The sequence below is a fragment of the Sturnira hondurensis genome, unplaced genomic scaffold, assembly GCF_014824575.4.
Source record: "Sturnira hondurensis isolate 20B ecotype Veracruz unplaced genomic scaffold, ASM1482457v3 Scaffold0007406, whole genome shotgun sequence".
Taxonomy (NCBI): Eukaryota; Metazoa; Chordata; class Mammalia; order Chiroptera; family Phyllostomidae; genus Sturnira; species Sturnira hondurensis.
The window spans coordinates 2840562-2862637 of NW_028080037.1; the positions used below are offsets into that span (position 1 = coordinate 2840562).

The 22076-nt window shown below is 56.0% G+C and overlaps 1 protein-coding gene across 3 annotated transcripts in view; it reads left to right on the top strand.

The window, feature by feature from the left end:
- The first annotated feature begins 5672 nt into the window (after positions 1 to 5672).
- RILPL1 (Rab interacting lysosomal protein like 1) overlaps positions 5673 to 22076 on the top strand; it is a 29437-nt gene continuing 13033 nt past the window's right edge. Inside the window, exons 1-4 of one of the 3 annotated variants that reach the window (XM_037051926.1) lie at positions 5673 to 6419; positions 12730 to 12880; positions 18352 to 18470; positions 19300 to 19521. In XM_037051926.1, the coding sequence (XP_036907821.1) occupies positions 6117 to 6419; positions 12730 to 12880; positions 18352 to 18470; positions 19300 to 19521 (795 nt within the window). In that variant the 5' untranslated portion in view covers positions 5673 to 6116. The remainder of the gene's footprint in view (positions 6420 to 12729; positions 12881 to 18351; positions 18471 to 19299; positions 19522 to 22076) is intronic. The other 2 variants (XM_037051924.1, XM_037051925.1) reach the window with 2 other exon arrangements.

Below are 22076 nucleotides of genomic sequence, written 5' to 3' on the forward strand. Positions count from 1 at the left end.
GTTAATTGACCTCCAAGCCTTGGTCTCTCCTCTGTGAAATCACGTCACGTGTCCACTTTAAAACCCTAGCATGGCTCCCAGGCTCCTTGTGCTCCTTGTGGCCCAGAACTTCCGCTTCCCTGGGCCACACAATCAGGCTCCGCTCACCTCTCCATTGCTTCCCACATTTGGCCCCTCGAGCTCCAGAGCCCCCCCTTTGCTGTCCCTCTGCGACGCCATGCACACACCTCACCAAGGCTCTGCAAGTCCTGTGCCCTCTGCTCAGAACCATCTTCTCCCAGTTTCCGCATGGCTCACTCCCACACCTTCCCAGATCTCTGCTCCAGGGTCACGTCCTAGGAAGGAGCCCCCAGTTCTGTCACTCCCGGAGAACCCAGTGGCTCTCAGGCTTGGGCAGACACCGGAATCACCCAGGGGACACTGGTAAAACGGGAAAGGCCCAGGCCCACTCCGCTCCATCGCCACGGGAAGGAACTAAGGGGGCACAACCACCCGGGACAAGTTGGGCGGTTTCTTGGAAAGTTGAACCCCCACTTCCCGTGCGGCCCAGACATTTCACTTGTAGGTATCTGTTCCCGTGGCTGATGCCACAGTGTCCTCAGCTCGTGACGTGTATGATGCTCTCAGATCACAGAGACAAAGGCTGCAGCCCCCTCCGCACCAGGACCAACCCAGGGGATGATGGGGTTCCTCCTGGAGATGGGCGAGGGGGGTGGCCCACGGGGAGGACTTATGAGAGGCATGAGGAGTGAGCAGGTAAATTGTTCACCTTCCCCCATGTAGCCTAACCCTCTAGTCCCCTCTCCATGCTGCTGGGCAGCTCTGAGACCCGGGGGTGTCGCACACCCTCCCCGGCACACCCGGTCAGACCCAGCGGCCAGGCCAACTCCGAGAACACACCGCCTGGACTTCATTCTCTTCCCCTTTTCCCGCCTCACTTCCCTTTTCCTCTCTTGAAAAGCATTAGCTCATCCGTTTTCTTAAGGAACCCATACAAAAGCAATGGGTGATTTTTAAAAATTACTTTTAAACTATTCTCCTTGAAATGTTTCCTGAAGAGCCCACTGTTTTCATGACTGAGACCGGCAAAGCAAAGCGACGCTGGCCGGTTTGTGTTAACAGAACGGAGGCGCTACCCAGACAAGTAACCTCTCTCCAGGTGGGACGGGCATTGACACTCAGAGAGCGTGCCCAGTGCAATTCGAAGAATCCCGTTGCTGAAGTTAAATCTTCCTGTTTTCCAAGATGCATGTAGGGAGCCTGACTGTGCCCTCCATAGCCTTGGAGGGAGGGTGACTCTCGAGCAGGATCAGTATGTAACAAAGGATGAGCCTCAAGATGTTTCTGGTGGTTAGAGGTGTGATTGTGACACCAAACTCGTCCATGGCCATCCCTAGTCCTCACATTAAAGAAGGAGGTGTAAGGGGACAGGGAAGGGGAGGAACCAGGAGTCAGAATAGCAGCCACAGGAAGTCAGGAGAATGGCTGGGTAGAAGGGAGGGTGTGAGGCTATTATTTCAGGCTAAGTCCTTGGGATCAAGACCAAGGGAGGGGCTAAGTGAAGTGGGGTGCCCACAGAATAGCCGGCCTTAGCCCGGGCTGCTGTAACGAAAATACCATGGACCAGATCCTTTGTAAACTCGGAAATTTCGTTCTTGTGGTTCTGGAAGCTGGAAAGTCCAAGGCCAAGGCCCTGGCAGACTCAGCGTCTGGTGAGGGCCGTCTTTTGGCTGTGTCCCCCCATGGCAGCCACTCTCTGGGGTCTCTTTTTATCAGGAAGCTAGCTCCATGCACAAGGGTCCACCCTTGTCACCCCACCCTTGTCATCCAAATTCCACCACATTGGGGCTAAGATTCCAACCTGTGCTTTTGGGGAGACACATTCAGTTTGTGCCCAGCCCCCGGCACCCGCAGAGGAAAGCTATACGCAAGCGGCCCGAAGTTGCCTCTCAAAGCCTAGTGCGGTTTTTCGGGGCCATGTGGCCTGGTTTTCCAGGAAGCAGGGACTTCTCCTTCCACACAATCACTGCTTCTCTCTGCCACATGCTCGGCCCTGAGTGGCCCGGAGTGAGGGACCGTCTGCCTCTGCCACAGCTCTTCCTCCTGCCCCTGACTGCGGGCGGCCCCCAGCCCCCACTGCTCCTCGCCCCGACTCCAGACTCTCTGTTCCTGTTGGTGGCATCAAATCTCTCTGCGTCCACCTATGGCTGAGCAAGACTGTGCTCATCCCAGGCAAGCCAATACTGTGGCAATCCTGTAGTCTTTTTTTTTAAGTATGAAAAATTGCTAGTATTAAAAAAGGAGGGAGAACAGTGTGATGAACCTCCATGGTCCCATTCCCCACCCCACCCCCTTGGACAATTATTCACAAAGTGGCCAGTCTTCGTTCATTCATATTCCCAACCATCCCTCCCTCCCAGTGGGTTATTTGAAAGCAATTGGCAGGAATTACATCATTTCATTCTTAAAGGTCGTAGGAAGCGCATACTCTTTAATTAGTTGTCCCTTGTTAGGGAGAGAAGAGGCTGACTGTCCAGTGTGTGGAATGGGTGGAGAAAGGCCCTCTAGTGGAGGGACCTGTAATCGCCACTCTCGTTGCCCAGCAGTTCTGCTCCGGCCCAGGTGTGCACGCAAGCCCGCACTCCGAACGAACGTCGGGGCTTGGCGAACTCCCTTGCTACGTTCGGTTAACAAAAACGTTCTGAAACCAGACAGCGGTGACCTCATGAGCTGGCGAATGTACCACAGAACACTGGCTTGACTCATGAAAGGGTGACTATTGTTGCATGTGCTTCACATCCAAATAAACATTAAAAAATGAATGCCCCCCCAAAAAAAAGAAAAAGGAAATACTAAAACACACCACCGCCATAAATAGATTGAACTCGAATGAGATCACTTCTCTTAATCCAACTGCCAGTTTACGGAAGACGCAGAGAACAGATAAACATACTATAAAGGTGGAGAAATTAGCAAAACCCAGACTGAGACTCTCTATGAGACCAAACATCCTGTTTTGTCAGCAAATACATGTGAAGTCTAGGGACTGAAATCAGAGCATCGCAAGAGACCGAGGAACATATCAACCCACTGCAATAGGCAGATATTATTTGGATCTTGAGTTAAACCCAAAAATATATGTACAAAATATGAGACAATTGATGTTTTGAACACACTGCATATTTGATATAAAAAATTGCTGTTAATGTTTTCCAAGGGGGATAGTAACAGGTGTCCTTCCCGGGGATGCAGAGAAGACAGGCCCGTGGGGGGAGGGCCCTGTGAGGTGGGGCAGAGGCTGGAGCCACAAGGCTGCAGCCACAAGCCGCAGAAGCCAGAACCTGGAAGGAGCAAGGCAGGCCCGTCCCCCAGAGCCTTCCCGGGGATCTCAGCCTGGCCGACACCTCGGTTTCAGACTTCTGGCCTCCAGAGCTGGGAGGGAATGTTTCTACTGTTTTGTCACCAAGCCTGCGGCAATTTGTCACAGTAGCTACAGGAAGTTGACGCCCCTCCCTGCTCCTCACTGTCCACCTCCCTGAGCTGCAGTGATTGGATCTGACCTCTGACCTGGGGCCAGCACTTCGAAGCTGCCTGGCCTTGGGCAGGAGATCTGATCTCTTTGTGCCTCAGTTTCCTCATTTGTAAGACAGAGATATTGTAATAATACTCAGGCTGTTGAAAGGCAGCAGTTTTCAAACCTTTTGGTCTTTAGAACCTTTTTCCAAGGGCACTTTTAAAAACTATCAAATCTCTGACTGGTGTAGCTTAGTGGCTTGAGTAACAGCCCGAGAACCGAAGGGTCACTGGTTCGATTCCCAGTCAGAGCACGTGCTTTGGTTGTGGGCCAGGTCCCCACTTGGGGGCTTGTGAGAGGCAACCACCCATTTATGTTTCTCTCTTTCCCTGCCTTCCCCTCTCTCTAAAAATAAATAAAATCTTTTTTTAAATTAAAAGAAAAAATATTGAAGACCTTCGAGATTTTGTTGGGTGCCTTAGATGTACGGATATCTATTGTGACTAGAAATTTAAACTGATGGGGTTTTTTTTAATATTGGTTATTTTTAAAATAGGCATGAAACGTGTTTTTTATTTTTAAAAAATGTTTGTTCATTTATTTTTTAGAGCGAGGGGAAAGGAGGGAGACAGAGAGGGAAGAAACATTGATCAGTTGTGTTCGCTCTGACAGGGAACCGAACCGGCAACCCAGGCACGTGCCCTGACCAGGAATCCAACCGGCGACCTTCCACTTTGCAGGAAAACGCCCAACCAACTGAGCCACACCCGTTAGGGCTGACATAACTTTTTAAATAAAAGTGACTTTCCTCCCAAACAACGAAGTCCTGAGAACAGCGACATTATTTATATACCTGTGAATCTCTGTAAGGCCTGGCCCATTAGAGAAGCTGATCCTCCAGTCTGCTCCTGCATGTTCTTCAATCTATTGCAACTCGCTGTCTCCTGTCAAGTACCCAGAGAACATCTAGCCTTCCGCTCATGTAGTGTGCAAAAGGGCCAACCTTGGGGAGACCCTCTGGGTACTGGGGAATCTCGAGTCATCTGCCCTACCTTGAGAGCAAATGGAGTAAGGATTAAATGAGGAAATATTTCGAAAGCACTTAGAATAATGCCTGGCACATGGCAAAGATAAGCATTATACATTTTTTAAATCAAAATAAAGCAAATGCCCTACACGTTTTAAATTTTTTAAAGTTTTGGTCCACAAGCTCCAGGTTGAAGTGGGCTTTACAGCTCCAAGGGCGTGAAGGATTTTTCCTGCCTTCAAGGAGGTCTCAGTTTGCTGGGGGCGTCGTACGTGTAACCACCCCGGTCAAACTCAGTATCCCAAGGGCACATTGATGGGAGAAGGCGGAGGGCTGTGGGTGCGCAGGAGGGTCCCCAACCCCTGCGGGAGGGGTAGGAGGAGGGGAGGGGTCGCCGGTCCAGGATCTCCTGGTGGGGGTGGGATGTGTGATGGACAAGAGGAGTTAGCTAAGTCAAAAGACTTGGGGCTTGGGAAAAGGGAACTCGGGGTGCGAAGATCAAAACCTCGGCTTCTCCACTTTACGGAGAAGTAAAGTGGCCTCTGTCACCAGGACCCCTCGAACCCTGTGCCCACCTCCGAGAGGTGGGGGTGGGGAACACTCTCCGGGCGCGCAGGGCCCGGCACCGCCAGGTCAGACAGTGGCCCGATTGGCAGGGAGGGTCTGCGGGCAGCGGGGTGGCAGTCCACGCTTCCTCCCCAGAGTGGGCCCCATCCTGGAGTCCCCCATTGCTCTCCAACGCAGGGGCCGCCCCCGACCCGGCGAATCACCCAGAAACAGGAGACCTCCATCACCGCCGCCTTCGTCCCCCCCCTCCACCGGGCTAGCCTCGACCCCTGCAGGCTGCGAGTGGGAGGGGAGGAGCCCGGATCCGGCCTGGGAGGGGGCGGCGCGTCCGGACGCGCTGGGGGCGCCGGTGGGTGGGGAGAAGGAAGGTCGGCGGATGGAGCCGTGGTCCGGGGGCTGCAGAGTCGGCCGGTGAGGGGGACTCGTCGCCCGTGCGGACCTCAGGGCGCCCTCCGGCGGCGGAAACCGGGCGCCCCCCTCGCCAGGCCGGGATCGGGGCGGGGCGCGGGGCATCCCTGCGCGGGGGAGTCGGCCACCCGGCCTCGTCGCCGCCAAAGTTTCCCGGAGCAGCGGCGGCCGCCCTTCCTTCCCGGGTCCCGGACCCGGGGACGACCCTCCGGCGAGAACTGTTTCCGAGGGCAGCGTGGCCCCGTCTGCAGCCAGACCCCGCGCCTCCATTGCTCCCAACTCGGATTCCCAACTTGGGAGGCGCCGCGGGCCTGCGCACGCGCGCCTTCCTCGCCCCCTCCTCCTCCTCCTCCTCCCGGCGCTTGGGAGCAGGATCCGGGCCGAGCGGGCGCCGAGCCCCGCACCCCGCGCGTGGACCCGGCTCCCGGTGCGCCACTCCGCTCATGCCGACGCCCGCCGCCCGCCCGGGACGCCCTCGCCTGAGGGCCAGCTGAGCGCGGGCGGGCGCGCGGTGGGCCCGGCCGGGCGCTGCCCTCGACAGCGGCAAGTTTGGGAGTTGCACTAGTTCGCGGGGTCGCGGGGAGAGGCCGGGTGGGGGCCATGGAGGAGGACTCGGGGTCGGCCGCGGAGTCGGTGCTGGAGAAGAACGTGACGGAGCTGACCGTCATGGACGTGTACGACATCGCCTCGCTGGTGGGCCACGAGTTCGAGCGAGTCATCGACCAGCACGGCTGCGAGGCCATCGCGCGCCTCATGCCCAAGGTCGTGCGCGTCCTGGAGATCCTGGAGGTGCTGGTCAGCCGCCACCACGTCGCGCCCGAGCTGGATGAGCTGCGCCTGGAGCTGGACCGTCTGCGCCTGGAGAGGATGGACCGCATCGAGAAGGAGCGCAATCACCAAAAGGTGAGCCGCGGCCTCCGCCAGCCCCTGCAGGCCGTGGGGCCGCCGGACCCGAGGGCCTTTCAGCCCCGGGCACACGTGGGTGTCCCGGGACTAGATGGGAGGAGAGCCGCCTGGACGACAGAACTGAGTTCCAATCCCTCCTTTACCACTGAGTAGCTCTGTGACCTCGGGAGAGTTCCTTAACCTCACTGTGCTCTGCCCCTCACCTGTCCGGCGGTGACCGTAACAGGACCCACCGTAGAAGAATTGAATGGGGTATGATCCAAAGTGCCTACCTAGGTGAGAGGACCTTTTTTCAGAAATGAAATCAGCTTCCTGCCCTTCAGTGCTCCCCGAGAAGACGGCGTCATTCCAGGCCCCTTTTTTCATTTTCCCTCTGAACCCCGACTCGGAGCAAAGGGACTGTGGCCGCCAACCACCCAGCACACTGACCCCCATCCCTGGGTTCCTTCTGGTTCAGTAACCTGAGCTCTGAGGTGCTTTCCCCTCCTTGATTGTATCTTGAATTTGTGCACAAGTCTGTGAGGGATGAATTGTTATCTTCATTTCAAGGATGAGAAAACCAAGGGGCTGTGGGGGGAGGGGGGCGGATTCGCTGAAGGAGGCCCCTGCCCAGGGGAGAGAGAGAGAGCTCTCTGGTCTGTTCCCCAACCCTTTAAATTGCAGGCAGATTTAAAGGGACGCCTCTGTCCTGTGAACAGCCTTCCCTCTGGGCCCATGAATCAGGGCCGCATCCCCCCCCCCTCTGGCCTGGAGTCCTGACGAGGTGCCTGGAGAAAAGGAAGTGGGTGACTGTGGTTTCCTGTCCCAACCTCAGCCCAGGGAAGCTTTGTCAGACCCTTCCGACCCATAATAGGAGGAAACGCCTTTCCTTGAGGAACCACCAAGTGCCTGACAGGCTCTGGGTTGCTGTGTGGCCTCAGGACATACGTGCAGCCTCTCTGAACCTCCTCAGGAGGGCATCACCTGTTGCGCAGGCACCTCCAGGTCCAGGGGTTTTCACAGACAGTAGCGTAGTCTGCTTCTGCCATCTTCACAGCGGGGCAGGGCGTGGGTAGTTAAGGGCAGTGGGCTTTGTGAGGCCGGACTCTGACCGCACAGGTCCCTGCGCCCCTGGGTCAGAAAGGGAACTCCGGGCTGGAGTTCGGCACCGTTTCCCAGATCCCCAGGGCAGGTTCTGACCGGCCCAGCCCTGCAATCGGAGTCAGGATTCCCAGGAGCAGGGACCTTGGAGCTAGACAGCCTGGTGTCAAGCTCCACTGCTCACAGGCTCTGTGCTGTTGAGCAAATTACCCAGCCTCTCTGTGCCCCAGTGTCCTCCGCTGGGAAATGGGACAGGAGCAGCACCCATCCTGTCAGGTGGAGGCGAGAATTAAAGGGGGAGTCCATATCCGAGAAGTCCCCAGGTCATTGAGGTGGGGGTGGGGGACCTACAAGTGTTAATATTGTTTTTAGGCCTGGAGAGGCTTTCACTGAGGTGCTCATAGGCTGGTATTGGGGACCCCACCCCCATCCCAGGCACCCCTACTCCTACCCCAAATGCTTTCCATCTCTCAGGGTGGGAAGGGATCTTTGAAACCCTCTCATGCCTCTTATAAGCCAGGACCAAGGGGCTGAGCCCAAGTCACGCTGGTCCTGGCACCCAGGTCCCCACCCCTGGCTTTTAGTTCTGTGGCTGGGCTTAGAGGCGCCCCTTGGAGTCATTGGAGGCCACTGGGCCTGGCCTGGCCTGGCCTGGGAGTGGACGGAATTCCCAGCCGGCTGCACTTGCCGCCTCTGGAACGCTGTCAGCTGGGGAGTAAACACCAGCAAGCATAGAGGCGGGATCGTTTGTAAACACTGGGAATGCGCGCTCCTAAATCAGACAGCGCTCTCCCTTCCCCGTCCCAGCCCCTTTACTGCTTTACTGTATTCTTGGGGAGCCCGGAGAGAATCGTCTGGTCCCCCGCTCCCCGTCCCCACCGTCTCAGAGACTCTTCAAGGTATTATTTCCACAAATGTAGAAAATGTCCTTGGTCTGATCTGTTTGTCCCTTCTCTCCTTCCTTCCTCCCTTCCTTTCTTCCTTGTTCTACCTGGTTATGGAGTCCAAAACCCCAGGGACGAGCCTGGGCATGCTAAGTGCCCTCCTAGGTGACGTGGGCAGTGAGAGGAGAGGAGGGCGGGGCCCCACCTCGGGCAGGGGGGTGGGTGTCGGGGAGTGCAGGAAGCACGCGTAGATGGGTGTTCAAAGGCAGCGGCCGTGTGGGGACCATTGCATGTGATGTAAATAGCGTGTGTTGTCCACTTATTCACTAAACAGATGTATTTACTGAGTACCTACTATGCGCCTGGCACTGTTGTGGGAGACCGCAGTGACCACAGATGAGGTTTTGACCCTCGGGGACCCAAACTTCTAGTACAGAGCTGTCCCATAGGAACATAATGTGTAGCCCTGGCTGGTGTAGCTCAGTGGATTGAGCGCGAGCCTTCGAAACAAACGATCGCGGTTCGATTCCCAGTCAGGGCACATGCCTGGGTTGCAGGCCAGTTCCCAGCGGCGGGTACATGAGAGGCAACCATACATTGATGTTTCTTTCCCTCTCTCCTTCCCTTCCCTTCTAAAGATAAATAAATAAAATCTTTAAAAAAAAAGAAATATAGTGTGATTTGTCACGTGAAGGAGAAGACGCAGATGAGGTTAATTTTTAACATGTCAAACCCAGTCCATCCAAAATAGGGGTGGGGCAGGCAGAGGCAGGGTTTCAGGGGTGAGTGACATTCTTTCCAGTCTGCGGGCTGTCGTGAAAACCCCAACAGCCCTGACCTGCGTGTCTCTCCATCCGAACAACTGTAAACCTACCTTTGCCCCCTCCTCTACGATTTTGGCAGGTAATCGGCGTAACAAATTTTTTTTATTCCGCTGAAATTGACCTCGTGAATCAGTGTCAGGTGTACAGTGCGATGATCTGATACATGTACAGGTGGTGACGTGATCACCGGAGTAAGTTAACAGTCATCACCTCCCACAGTTACAAACTATACTGTTAATTAGATAGCTTGCTTTTTTTTTTCTTTTTCTTGCACTGTCTTTCCTAAACCCAGTATGTGTTTACCTCCTGTTGCCCCTTTCAGTCCAGTCTGCCCCAGCCGGTTACACTGGCTGGTGCATGGTGAGGCCCTCTGTGGGCAAGGTGGGAGCTGAAGGATCAGGCTGCAAGAGCCCGACTTCTCCCAGCCTCCCCGGCGGCGTGTGGCAAGGTTGAATGCCCGCTCCATCATTCCATCACCGCTTCTGCCTTCTGGCCCTGCCCTTGACCTCTCCTGCTGACCTTGAGCCCGCTGTTCGAGTACTTGCTTATTACCTCTCATTTCCCCTGTGCTGTGAGCTTCCGGACAAAGGAGGTGGGATTTGGGGACTTATTTAGGAAACACACCTCGGCAAAGCTGACGTCCGGCCACCTGGGCTGGGCTGCAGGAGCCACAGAAATCCATTCTCATACCCTTAGCCCTGTCTGGGTGCTGGGCACTTTTCCAGCCGACGTGCGTCTGTTAACTATTCAGTCCTCACAGCAGCCCCCGGAGGTGGATGTTACACCGTCTCCCTCATTTCCATGGCTCCCGAAGATTGAAAAGCTCATCCAAGATCAGCTAGTAGGCGGCAGAAGCGATGCAGCTTGTATGCACGCCTTAAACTGCAGTTGCAGCCCACGCAGGCGAGGGCGATGATGCTCTGTTCAGTTCGGGGTTTTACAAAACACCTGTTGTTGTTTTGTTTTTTTGGTAACCGCTTTATTGAATATAATTTGCATATTATGTAATCCGCCCCTTTAAGGCATACATTTCAGTGTTTTCAGTCTGTTCACAGGGTTGTGCCACCATCGCTACAGTCAGTTTAGGAACGTTTTCATTCCCCGGAAAAGAACCCCCTGCCCCTTAACAGTGGCTCCTGATCAGCCGCGGCCCCCGGGCCCTGAACAGCTGCAGGCTGCTTCCTGCCGCCACGGGTGTGACTGGTCTGGGTGTCCCACAGCAGGGGCACCTACAGCCGGGAGCCCCTTCCTGTCTGGCAGCTGTCATTTAGCATGATCTTCTCAGGGTTTGTCCACGTGGTGGCAGGTGTCCCTGTTTCGTTCCTTTTCATGGCCGAGTCACAGTCCGCCGCGTGGGTGGACTACCTTTTACTCACGCACGCAGTGCGCTGATGGATATTTGGGTCATTCCGACCTTTCGGTTGTCGTGCGTAGTGTCGCAGTGGACGTCGACGTACCTGTCTTTGTGTGGACATGTTTTCATTTCTCCTGGGCAGGTCCTAGGGGTGGGGTGGCTGAATCATACAAGGGGGGGACCCCCAAAACAATTTGTTTATTAAAAGTTGTGTATTCTTTTTTTAATTTTTAATTTTATTTATCTTTAGAGGGGAAAGAAGGAGATAGGGAGAGAAATATCAGTGTACGGTTGCCTCTCGTGTGTCCCCTCCTGGGAACTGGCCTGCAACCCAGGCATGTGCCCTGACTGGGAACTGAACCGTGATCCTCTGGTTTGCAGGCCCTCGCTCAATCCAATGAGCTACCCCAGCCAGGGCCTGTGTATTTATTCTTACATGTTTAAACTTCAGTCACCTTCAAAGGACTCTCCATTTGATGCATTACACCCATTGAGACTTTTTTCCACTCCTCAAAATAGTTATTTTTAAAGATGTTATTTATTTTATTTTTAGACAGGCTGGTGAGGAGGGAGAAAAACATCAATGTGTGGTTGCCTCTTGCACGCCCCCTACTGGGGACTTGGCCATAATCCAGGCATGTGCCCTGATTGGGAATTGAACCTGTGACTTTGGTTCACAGGCTGGTGCCCAATCCACTGAGCCACACCAGCCACAGTCAAAACAGTTTTTGAACTCATCAGTTTTGATACTTTTTAGTGCTTCTGGTGGCTTTTTGTTTGTTTGTTTCACCTCTTCCATGTCAGCAAAACGCTTTCCTTTGAGGACTTACTTCATTTGGGAAACCAAAAAAGAGTCGCTCAGGGTGACATGGGGTGAACAGGAAGGGTGGGGCATGGGGGTCATGCTGTTTTTGATGCAAAGCTGCTGACCACTCAGCTCTGTGTGGGCAGGTGCATTCATAAACCACTTCTCACAAAATAGACAAACTGTGTTGAAAGCCTGAACTACGAGGGGCCCACCCTCCAGAAGATAATTCTGCTTTCTGGGGGGGTCCCCCCTTGTATGCTAACTGTTGAAGGTTTTGAGAACCTGCCAGACTGCCTCCCATTTGGCATTCCCCCAGCAATGCACGGGGTTTTCGGTTTCTTTCTAGCCCTGCCAGTACTTGTTATTATGTTTCTTTGATGACAGTCATCCACGAAATTATTTTTTAAAGATTTATTTATTCATTCATTCATTCATTCATTCATTTATAGACAGAGGAGAAAGGAGGGAGAAAGAGAGACAAAAACATCAATGTATGGTTGCCTGTTGTGCCCCCTACTGGGGACCTGGCCTGCAACCCAGGCATGTGCCCTGACTGGGAATCGAACCAGCGATGCTTTGGTTCACAGGTCAGCACTCAGTCCACTGAGTTAAACCAGCCAGGGCCCACGAATTTTTTTTTAATTTTTATTTATTTATCTTTAGATGGGAAGGGAAGGAGAGAGGGAGAGAAACATTAATGTATGGTTGCCTCTTGTGTGCCCCCTACTGGGGACCTGGCCTGCAACCCAGGCATGTGCCCTGACTGGAAATCGAACCTGCGACCCTTTGGTTCGCAGGCTGGTGCTCAATCCACTGAGCCACACCAGCCAGGGCTCCACGAAATTATTTTAGTAAATGAAGCTTGTTTATCTTCACATCACCCTGTGAGCCTCCATATGAGGGGTCCTCAACTGAGGGAAACTGAGGCTCAGTGGTGAAGGGAGTCACCTAGGACCGCTTGAAGAGATGTCTGTGTGAGACACACAAGGCACTCTGGGGGCAGGGGGCCACCCCCGGGGGCTTTGCAGCCTCTGTCTCCCTTGGAGAGGTTTGTCCTGGCGGAGGGTTTGTCCAAAGGTCAGAGAGGGTGGGGATGTGAGGTCCCCACAGCCCGGGGCTGCTCGCTCCTCTCTCCCGTCCAGACAGTTGGCAGGCAGTGTAAGCTGGAGCACCGTGTTCTCCTTGGGCCCTAACGGAGGAAGGGCACCTCGGTTGCTGGCAAAGTCGCCATGCGAGCCAGTGGTGGCCAAGGCCTGGTGCTGGTGGGGAAGGGGGTTCCCAAAGCTCTGGCAGCCCCGAGCTGCTCCTGAGGACCCGGGGGAGGCTGCCATCCCACGCTGGCCCGTCTCCTCCGCAGGAGCTGGAGCTGGCGGAGGACGTGTGGCGGGGGGAGGCGCAGGACCTGCTGTCCCAGATCGCCCAGCTGCAGGAAGAGAACAAGCAGCTGATGACCAACCTCTCACACAAGGACATCAGCCTGTCCGAGGAGGAGTTCCAGAAACATGAAGGTGAGAGCAGGGGTCGGTGGTGGGGGGAGTCGGGAGGAGGCTGTTCCCACTGTCCTCACCGGGCAGCGGTGGTCCCTGAGCGATGGTGCCGTGCCTTCTAGTTTCCAAGCCTTTGTCTCCGACGGTCACCGTCCCTCCGCCTGAGGGGCCCTGTGGAACCTAAGTGACGAGTGCTGAAAGTGAGAGGTCTGTTCATTCAGTAGTCACAGGTCCCCCACCTGTCTGAGCACTGGGGCTGCGCGGTGGGCCAGAGGCACCACCTGCCCTCAGGAAGCTTGCACCTGTGTGGAGGGGACAGGTGATAAATCTGTAAATAAATGGCTGGGGGACCCGGTTCCAGGTGGTGACCGGCAGTATGGGAGAGATGAAACAGGAATGCGGTGGAGGTGCTTTGGTGGTGGTTTTCTTCACGTGTGTTGATCGGGGAAGCCTCCCGGAGGAGTGACATTCCAGCCCTAATGAAGTGGTGGCGTGAGCCGGGCAAATATCCTGGGAGGGAAGTAAGTGCAAAGGCCCCAGGGCATCCGTGTTTATGGGAAACGAGGGCCAGTGTAGCGGAGAAGACGATGGAAGGTTCATCGAAGGTCCCGAGGATCAGCAGGGGTCCAGTCACGTAGCTTCATGGGGGCTCAGGTTTGGATTTTAGTCCAGGTGTGTCGGGGAGAAGCTGCAGGTGCTTGTCACAGGCCCGCGTCTGGCAACGTCTGAATGGTGCCTGAACCTTCACGTGTCACCCACTCTCCCACAGCCACCCAGCACCTCAGTCCTGGCCCTCCACTGGCCCCGGGGAAGCACGCAGACAGTGGGTTTGGGTCTCGGCCCCCCGTGGGCTCCTTCCCACTCTGCGGCCGCCTCTGAACCCCAAGGACTCTCAGACCTCTGTCTTTCGTCCGAGTAAACACCCTGGGTCCCTCCCCAGACCCCCTCCCCATGTTTGATGGGATAGCAGACGGACTCTCGTAGGGCACCCACAGTGCAGAACTTGTGGTTAAGACTCTCCGAGACAAAAGCATCGGTGAAGAAAGTGGGGGCCACGAGAAATGGAAACGTCTGGCACAGGTGCTGGAATTTCTTTGCCCTGTGACTCACATAAGGAAATCAAAAGTCTTGGTGGCCGTAAGCACGAGCTCCACAGTCAGGGGCCTGGGTGTGAATCCTGACCCCAGTACTTACCTGCTGAGTGACCTTGATGAAGCCACGAGACCTTGGTGTGCCTAGGTGCCCCACATAAAAATGGATATAATCGTGTCTTCCTCATAGGTTGCTGTGAGGATTAAGTGGATTCATGTGTGTCAACTGATTAGCCTGGCACCCAGTACAAACACTCAGGAAGTGTGAGCTACAATCACTAGGAGTTATCGTATCCAGTCCGACCCCCTTATTGAACAGCTGAGAACGCTGAGGCAGAGAGAGTTCATTGTTCCTCTTTATGGCTTAGTAATATTCCACTGGCTGGAGAGACCACAGTTTGCCTCTGCATTGGTCTGTGGGTGATCTTCGGGGTCATTTCCGACGTAGGGCTTTTGTGAGTAGCGCTGCTGAGAACATTCTGGTGCAGGCTTTATAATGTCTGGATGTTGAGTGGTAACTATGTTGAGCATATTGAGGAACCTTAGGCATCTTTTCACCTGTGACCTGTCTGCAGGGCACAGCTGGCCTCTGGGGGTGGCCTGGGAACTCCGGGTCCCAGGGCCGCTGCCTCATACACCATTGCTCCGCGGGCATGCGGCGCCCTCCAAGGGGGAGCTCGGCTCAGCTCTCCGCATTATTGCCCAGCTTGTTGTGAAACCGCCCACGTGGTGTGATTTGAGATGCACACACTTCCTCGGCCTCTCGCGTGGCTCCAGCTCCCAAAGCGTTGGCTTGAGGAGGCTGGGGTTTCGCTCAGCAGCAGCCCCACCAGGTGGACAGACAGGGCAGGGGCCGGCGTGCCTTTCACGGCTCTTTTCAGTTTGCACGGAGAAGCATGGGGACGTGAGGACAAAAGGGTGTCCTCCTCTTGTGGGAGGAATGGGCACTGGGGCAGAGGTTCCCTGGAAGCAGGTGTATAGTCTGCAAAGTTAGATTGAGCACCTCGGGGAGAGCGAGGACTTAGGGGTGCAGCCGTGAGGCGGGGTGAGACGAGCCGGCCCAGTGTGCAGAGCACTGCCTTCTGGGCAGTCACCACCTGGCGCTGCGCTCGGAGCCCCTGGGGCAGTCTGCTGTCTCCCACACCCTGCCCTTCTCCAGGTTCAAAAGCGTTTCCCTGCCCCTGGTTTTCAGAAATCCGCCAGCTGGAGGGCATCGATGGAAACGACTTGTTAGCACACGCGGAGATAAATTACAGGCGTCCGAGCCATTGGACTGGGAGGTGGGGGTGCAGAGATACGCTCACGGGTCTGGGAAGTTCTGGGGTTCTGGGCAGACGACTCCATCACCAGGCGAGGGAGGCTGACCGGGACTGCCTGACCGGCCCCATCCTCAGGTTCCTCACCTGCGCGAAATGGGGGCGGCAGTTCCTGACTCCGGGATGGCTGCGGAGAAGTGTCAGACGTGTTGCCGCCCAGAGCAGGTGTGCGCATGGGCAGTGACGCTGGCTTTTCCTGCCAGCGGCCACTCACGTGGAAGCCAAGGGGCGGTGGTAGGAATTTCAGCTCAGTAAAAAATTGCTGTGCACCCATACCTCAAAAGGAAAGAAAATAAAAGTTTTTTTCAATGATGTGTACTCAGTTTACTGAGATGCACAACCATGGGAACAGTCTAATTTTAGAACTTTCCGGCACCCCCCCCCCCAAAGAGGCCTCCCGCCCACATGCAGGCTGCTGTTAAATCGTCTCTCTGTCCCTAGGGATGCGCCTGTTCTGGATGATTCTGATAAATGGAATCATCAAACAGGTGGCCTTTGTGTCTGGCTGCTCTCACTCAACGTCGCGTCCCCTGGGGTATAGCGTGACTCGGGGCTTCACGCCTTTTTGTGGGTGAGTAATACTCCGTCAGCTGGACCACATTTCTTTATCCATCCTTCGATGGACTGGACGTCTGGGCTGTTTCTACAATATTCGACCCCTGTAAATAGCGCTGCGATGACTTGGTCACTTTGTTTCCGCGTAACATTGTAGCTCAGTCTTTGAATCGGCTGCCTGGCGCCCCACTGTGTGGAGGGCCTGTTTATTTAATGATTTCCCTGCTGGTGGTCACTTAAATTGTTGCCATTTTTTTTGCCACTACAAAGGTGTCTCACCCTCTCTTTAAACCTCCTGAATTGCCAGGGGACTAAGTGATTGCTGAGAAGTCTTCCAGCTTTTAACAGTGTCCGTGAATCTGTTAAAGACACTTAACCCTCCTCTCATTTTTCAAGGCTCTGTGGTAACCACTGCTGGACTTTATCTTAGCTCCGCCTTCGCCTCCGGGGCAGGGAGGACCGGGATTTCCATTTCCGGAGTGAAATGACAGCTGGCACTTGCTCAGCGCCTGCACAATTAGCCTGTGCAGCCTCCCTGGAGTGCGCCAGGTGGGGGACCCCACGGGGCACCCATTGGTAAGGAGCGAACAAGCTGAGGTCAGTAGCAGAAAGGTGGCCATGTGGGGACTGAGGCCAAGACACCCAGCTTCGGACCTCGAGCTCTTGACCATTTTGTTTGGCATCTGTCAGCCTTGGGGCCACAGACGCCCATAAAGTGGGTGACGTGTCGCGGTTACAGAGCTGGGGTTCCTTTCTCGGATTCGTGCTCCCCCTGCCCCCACGGAGCTGTTCTTCACGCCCGACTTCTCCAGGAGTGGCACCTGCCCCCGGCCAGGATGAAGGGAGCTCGGCCCACGGAGTCCCGCCCAGAGCCTGTAGTCCCACCGAGGCTCCGAGAGCAGACTGCAGACACTGCTGTGGCTTTTTCCCAGACTCCGCCCACAGCCCGTTTCAGCCCCGCCCCACACACGTTCACTCACTGTGTCCCAGAGACACTTTTTCGGGAGGTGTTAGCAGTGCTCTCTTGTCCCCCAAGCTGTGGCCCAGGGTGTTGGGAACGCTCCTTCATGGTGGCCACTGCCTGTTTGGGAGTGTCCAGGACAGAAGCGGGGACACCAGTGGAAAAGACACGGATGGGAGAGCAGCGTGGAGGAGGGAGTCACACACCAGAAGTAGTTGAGGAGTCGCCCGCGTGGCTTGGTTGATCTGGCCAGGTGTCCCTGAGTCCCAGCAGGGAGGGAAACGGGGGCTGTTCCTTCCTGATCTGCGGCTGAGCCTGACCACATCCCCAGCCCTGGTTTCGGGGGGAGCAGGGTTAGCTGTGAGCACCAGCCTGTAGGAGGCTGCATGATGGCCCCCAACTCATCAGGTCCTCGTCCCTGAGACCTGTGGTTGCTAGCTTACATGGTGAAATATTTGCCCACATGATTCAGTCCAGGATCACGAGGCGGGGAAGTCGCCCTGGATTACCGGGGTGAGCCCTAAGCGCCGTCAGAGGCGTCCCTGTGAGAGGGAGGCATAGTGATTTCGAGTAGACAGAAGACAGGTGGTGTGACCACAGAGGAGGCAGAGACCTGAGTGACTCGGCCAGAGGCCAAGGCGTGCAGGCAGCCCCGGCCGCTGGGGGAGGCGGGAACACACTCTCCCCAGAGCCTTCGGAGGGAGTGAGGCCCTGGTGACACCTCGATTCGGGACTGATTTTAAACCTCAGTTTCCAAAACTGTGAGAAATTAACTTTTGCTGTTCCCGAGCTGCCAGATCTTGTTGGTCATTTGTCCCAGTGGCAAGTGGGTAGATGACCGAGCCCAATCCAACACCTACCCTCCTGGCTCATTCATCCACCCAGTCCCTTAGTCGGCGCCTCCCTCCTGCCAGGCACTGCGCCAGCCCGGGGAATACACAGCGAACAGGCCGGGCAAGGACTTGCCTCCTGGGCCCGTCATGTACTTGGTGGGCGAGGGGTGGACGGAATGGACAGTGAATGGGGAACAGACAGCACACTCCATGCACCTGCGCCGGGCCAGGCACCATCTTCCATACTCTGTGTGTGGGCGTGATCCGTCCTCTCAGCCATTCCTTGGGTACGGCTGGTCTCCTTCCCGTTCTGTTGAGGTGGAAACTGAGGCAGGGAGAGACCTGCCTGAAGCCTTGCGGCAGCTAATGTGGGGGACCTCCGCTCCGTGTTACTCTGCAGGAGTGTTGTCTTTCCGCAGAGGAAAGACACTTGGCAACCGTGGCATGCACTTCGACGGTACCCAGGGGCCGATGGAGGGCATTCTTTGTGGGGGTCAGGGAAGTCTGGAAGCAAGGGAGTTGTAGGCACCTGGAATAGCAGTGGCTAGTGCACGGGGGCAGGGGGAGCTTGGAGGGGTGGAGGGACAGGAAGCCTGCATGGGTTGGGGGGTAGCAGACATGAGGCCGGCCCTGGAGCCTGGGGCCCAGGCTCGTCTCAGCGGGAAGCTGGCAGACGGTTCCAGCAGGGCAGGGAGGTGGGCTCACCTGCATGTCTCCCTCCCCACCCCGGCCCCAGGCATGTCGGAGCGGGAGCGGCAGGTGATGAAGAAGCTGAAGGAGGTGGTGGACAAACAGCGCGACGAGATCCGTGCCAAGGACCGGGAGCTTGGTCTGAAGAACGAGGATGTCGAGGCTGTAAGTGAGGAGCCCCTACCTGGCGTCCATTCTCCGGCCAGTAGGTTCTAGCAAAAGACGCCATCCCCCCTCAGGAGGCTCCTCTGTCCCCCAGGTCCCATTCTGTGGAGACCAGGCTGTGGGCTCCGTGGGGTGGGGGTCCTACCCGAGGCTTGGAGGGTTGGGCCCTGAGACAGCAGGAGGGAATCTGGGCCTGCCTAGTGACCTGACTCCAGCCACACTCGCCCTGGGAATGTCCCCAGGTCCCCCACCACCACCAGCCTTCGCTCTGACCCTGAGGCTTCCCCCTTAATAAATGGCTCCTGGGGCCCACCCACTTCTTGCCCACCAAGCTGCTCCAAGAGCCTATATAGAATGTCTCTGCTTGAATTAGAAAAAGACCCCAGTTCCTGGCTGGGTAGCTCAGTTAGTTAGAGCATCGTCCCCATAGGCCAGCATTGTGGGTTCAGTCCCTGGTCAGGGCACATACAAGAAGCAACCAATGAATGCATCAGTCAGTGGAGTGATAAATCAACGTGTGCATCTCTCTCTCCCTCCCTCCCTTTCTCTCTCTCAAGTTAAAAGAGAGAAAAGGGCACCCCTTTCTCAAGGCATGTTACTTCCATCTGCTAGGAAACTACCACAATACACTAACGAGACACTTACCTTCCATCTGCCTTAAAATGATCACAGTAAACACAGGAACGTCCCACCCCTGGCACCCAGGCAGTCGTACGAACAGACGTGTGCCGTGCGAGTGGCACACACGGGCAGAGGGTGGCCCTGGGCAGCGTGCTGCCCGCGCTCCCGTGTGTGGCAGCCGCATCCAGCAGCCTGTCTGCCTCTCCAGCTGCAGCAGCAGCAGACCCGGCTGATGAAGATCAACCACGACCTGCGGCACCGCGTCACCGTGGTGGAGGCCCAGGGCAAGGCCCTGATCGAGCAGAAGGTCGAGCTGGAGGCCGATCTGCAGACCAAGGAGCAGGAGATGGGCAGCCTGCGGGCCGAGCTCGGGAAGCTGCGCGAGAGGCTGCAGGGAGAGCTCAGCCAGAACGGCGAGCAGGAGCCCGAGGTGAGGTGGGCGGGCTGGGCTGCGGGCCGGCTCGGGGCTACGGGGCGGCCGGGCTGCCTTGCGTTCCGTTTTCCCTGTTACACTTCAAGAAACGGAGCCCAGAGACAGCAAGCTGCTGCCTGGAGGACGCACAGCCCCGGGGAGTCAGGGCCTGGCACCCGGGACTCCCAAGGCGTTCTAGCCCAGGGCGTGAGGCTCAGAGATGGCTCCGGGTCCCCTGCTGTTTGTTCTTCGTTTGTTCACTCGAGTAATTACAGATTATACTGCAAATTCAGAGCAGCACCAATCACAGTGGCCAAAAGGTAGAAACACCCCGTGTGTCCATCAGCTGGTGAATGAATGAACGAGTGTGGCCCGTGCATCCAGTGGACTGTGACTGGGCCACGGAAAGGGGTGGAGCTCTTACCCCTGCTACAGCCTGGACAAACCCCCAAAATGTGCCTCGTGGAGGTGCCAACACCAAAGGCCGCACACGTCATGATTCCGTTTATTCGAAATGTCCAGAGTAGGCAAATCCACAGATACCCAAAACAGACTTGTGGTCACGGGTGGAGGAGGGGGACAGGGAGTGACTGCCAGTGGGGGTGGGGTTTCTTTGGGGTGATAGAAATGTTCTGGAATTAGTGGTGATGCTTGCACAACTGAACGTACGGACAACCCTGAATTCTGTACTTGAAAAGAGTGGGTTTTCTGGTGTGAATTATATTTCAATTTATACAAAGGCCGTCCCTGCTCCGCAGAAGGGCGTGGCTCCGGTAGGCCCGGGAACCGAGGGAGGGGCCGTGGCCTGGGGCCGCCTACGTGGACTCCAGGCAGGTCCGTCTCAGCTCCAGTGTAATCTTTCACCAGCTCCACCACCTTGGATGAGTGAGTAAGCCTCTCTGTGCCTCAGTTGCCTTCTCTCCGAAGTGGGAGTGGTACTGTGAGAACAGTACCTACCCCCAGGTTGCTGGCAGGAGAGTGGAATGAATTAGTTCATGTATAAAGTGTCAGCTGTTGTGATTGTTGCCATGCTAGTCTGGGGGAGTCGGGAGGGCTCCGAGGAGGAGGTGGTGGATAGAATGAGTGGGAGCAAGGCAGGAGAAGGGGGGTGAGTTCCAGGCGGGGGTGGGGGGTGGCCCTCTGGAGGCCCTGTGGCAGGGGAAAGGCCGTGCAGTGGGAGTGGAAGATGGCCAGGTGGCTGGCGTGCAGGGGGTGGGGGTGGGGGCAGGGCCAGCCCTGCAGGCCACGTGGGCTGTTTCAGGAAAGCACAGTGAACCGCTGGGTGGAAAGCTCAGGGCTTGCTTTTCCTTCCAACAAATTACGGATCGTGTCAGGTTTTCGGGCACTGTGCTAGTCTCCTGGGTTACAGGTCTGGGAGGTGAGACAGATGAGCTTACTGTCAGAATGGCTCAGGTCCTTGTTAAGTACCTTCTGAATTCAGGCCACACACTGCTAGGTTGTCTGAAGGACAGGAACCTGGGAGAGAGACAGAGAGGTGAGACAGAAGTCTCCCAAAGGAGAGGTTAGGGCCTGCGTTTGGCTGAAAATGACAGACACTATGTTAAAATGAGTTAAGGGTTTGTGTTGTTTTTTTTCACAAATTTTTAGCTGTGTGACTAAAAGCTTTGAATAAAGGATAGCTTCAGGTATAGCTGGTCCCAGGCGCCCAAATGATGCTATCAGGAATGCATTTCCGACCTTCTCTCGGTTTTGCTTTCCTCTGTGTTGGTGTCATTTTCACACAGGCACTTGCCATAGAGTGGCCCAAAGCTGGTATTCGACCAGCTTTGCAACCCCAATGGAAAGAAATTGCCTCTTTCTCAAATTCCCAGCGAAAGTCTCAGGGAACCTTCTCATTGGCCCGCCACTGAACCAATCATTGTGGCCAGAGATCTCAAATAGGCGTGTTCTTTGTTCCATGGTCATGTGGCTACCCCTGGTGGTACCCATCCCAGCTATATGCACTGAAGGGGAGAAAGCAGACTTTCTCCGGGGGGAAATTGCAACGACTCAGCCCCTAGAAGTGTGGGGACGGAGGCAGGCCAGGTGCTGACAGGAGCTGTTGTCTACCGTGCCAGAGTCAGGGCCGAGACTTCCCCACACAAAACCCTGAGCAGTGGGGCATGTGAGTTACTCCACAGGGTTCCAGCAGGGACTGACAGGACCGGCTGTGGGTGTCGGGAAGGCAGGTTGACCCAGCACGGAGCTGGCAGCTGACAGGGCTGTTGGGAGCCCTCTGCTGTAATCCAGGCAGGGAAGGTGAGGGCAGGACCAAATCTACGGCAGTGGAACAGAGGGGGAAGACGCCAAAGACAGCCGCTCGGCGAAGCTTGGGGTGGTCACCCTTTCAACCTCCTGGGCCCCAGGGAGCTCAGGCCCGTGTGCACCTGAGCTGCAAGCCTCCGAGCCCGGCTCCAGGCCTCTCTCAGGACAAGGACGCTTCGTGCCTCCTTGGCCTGGCTGCCTGTGGGTTTCAGTTTCCTGTTCTGGCTCCGACAGGGCGGGACAGGACTGGGGAGTAACGTCAGGTAGCACGATGACTAACCCGCTCTGCTGCTTCCAGCACCTGTTCC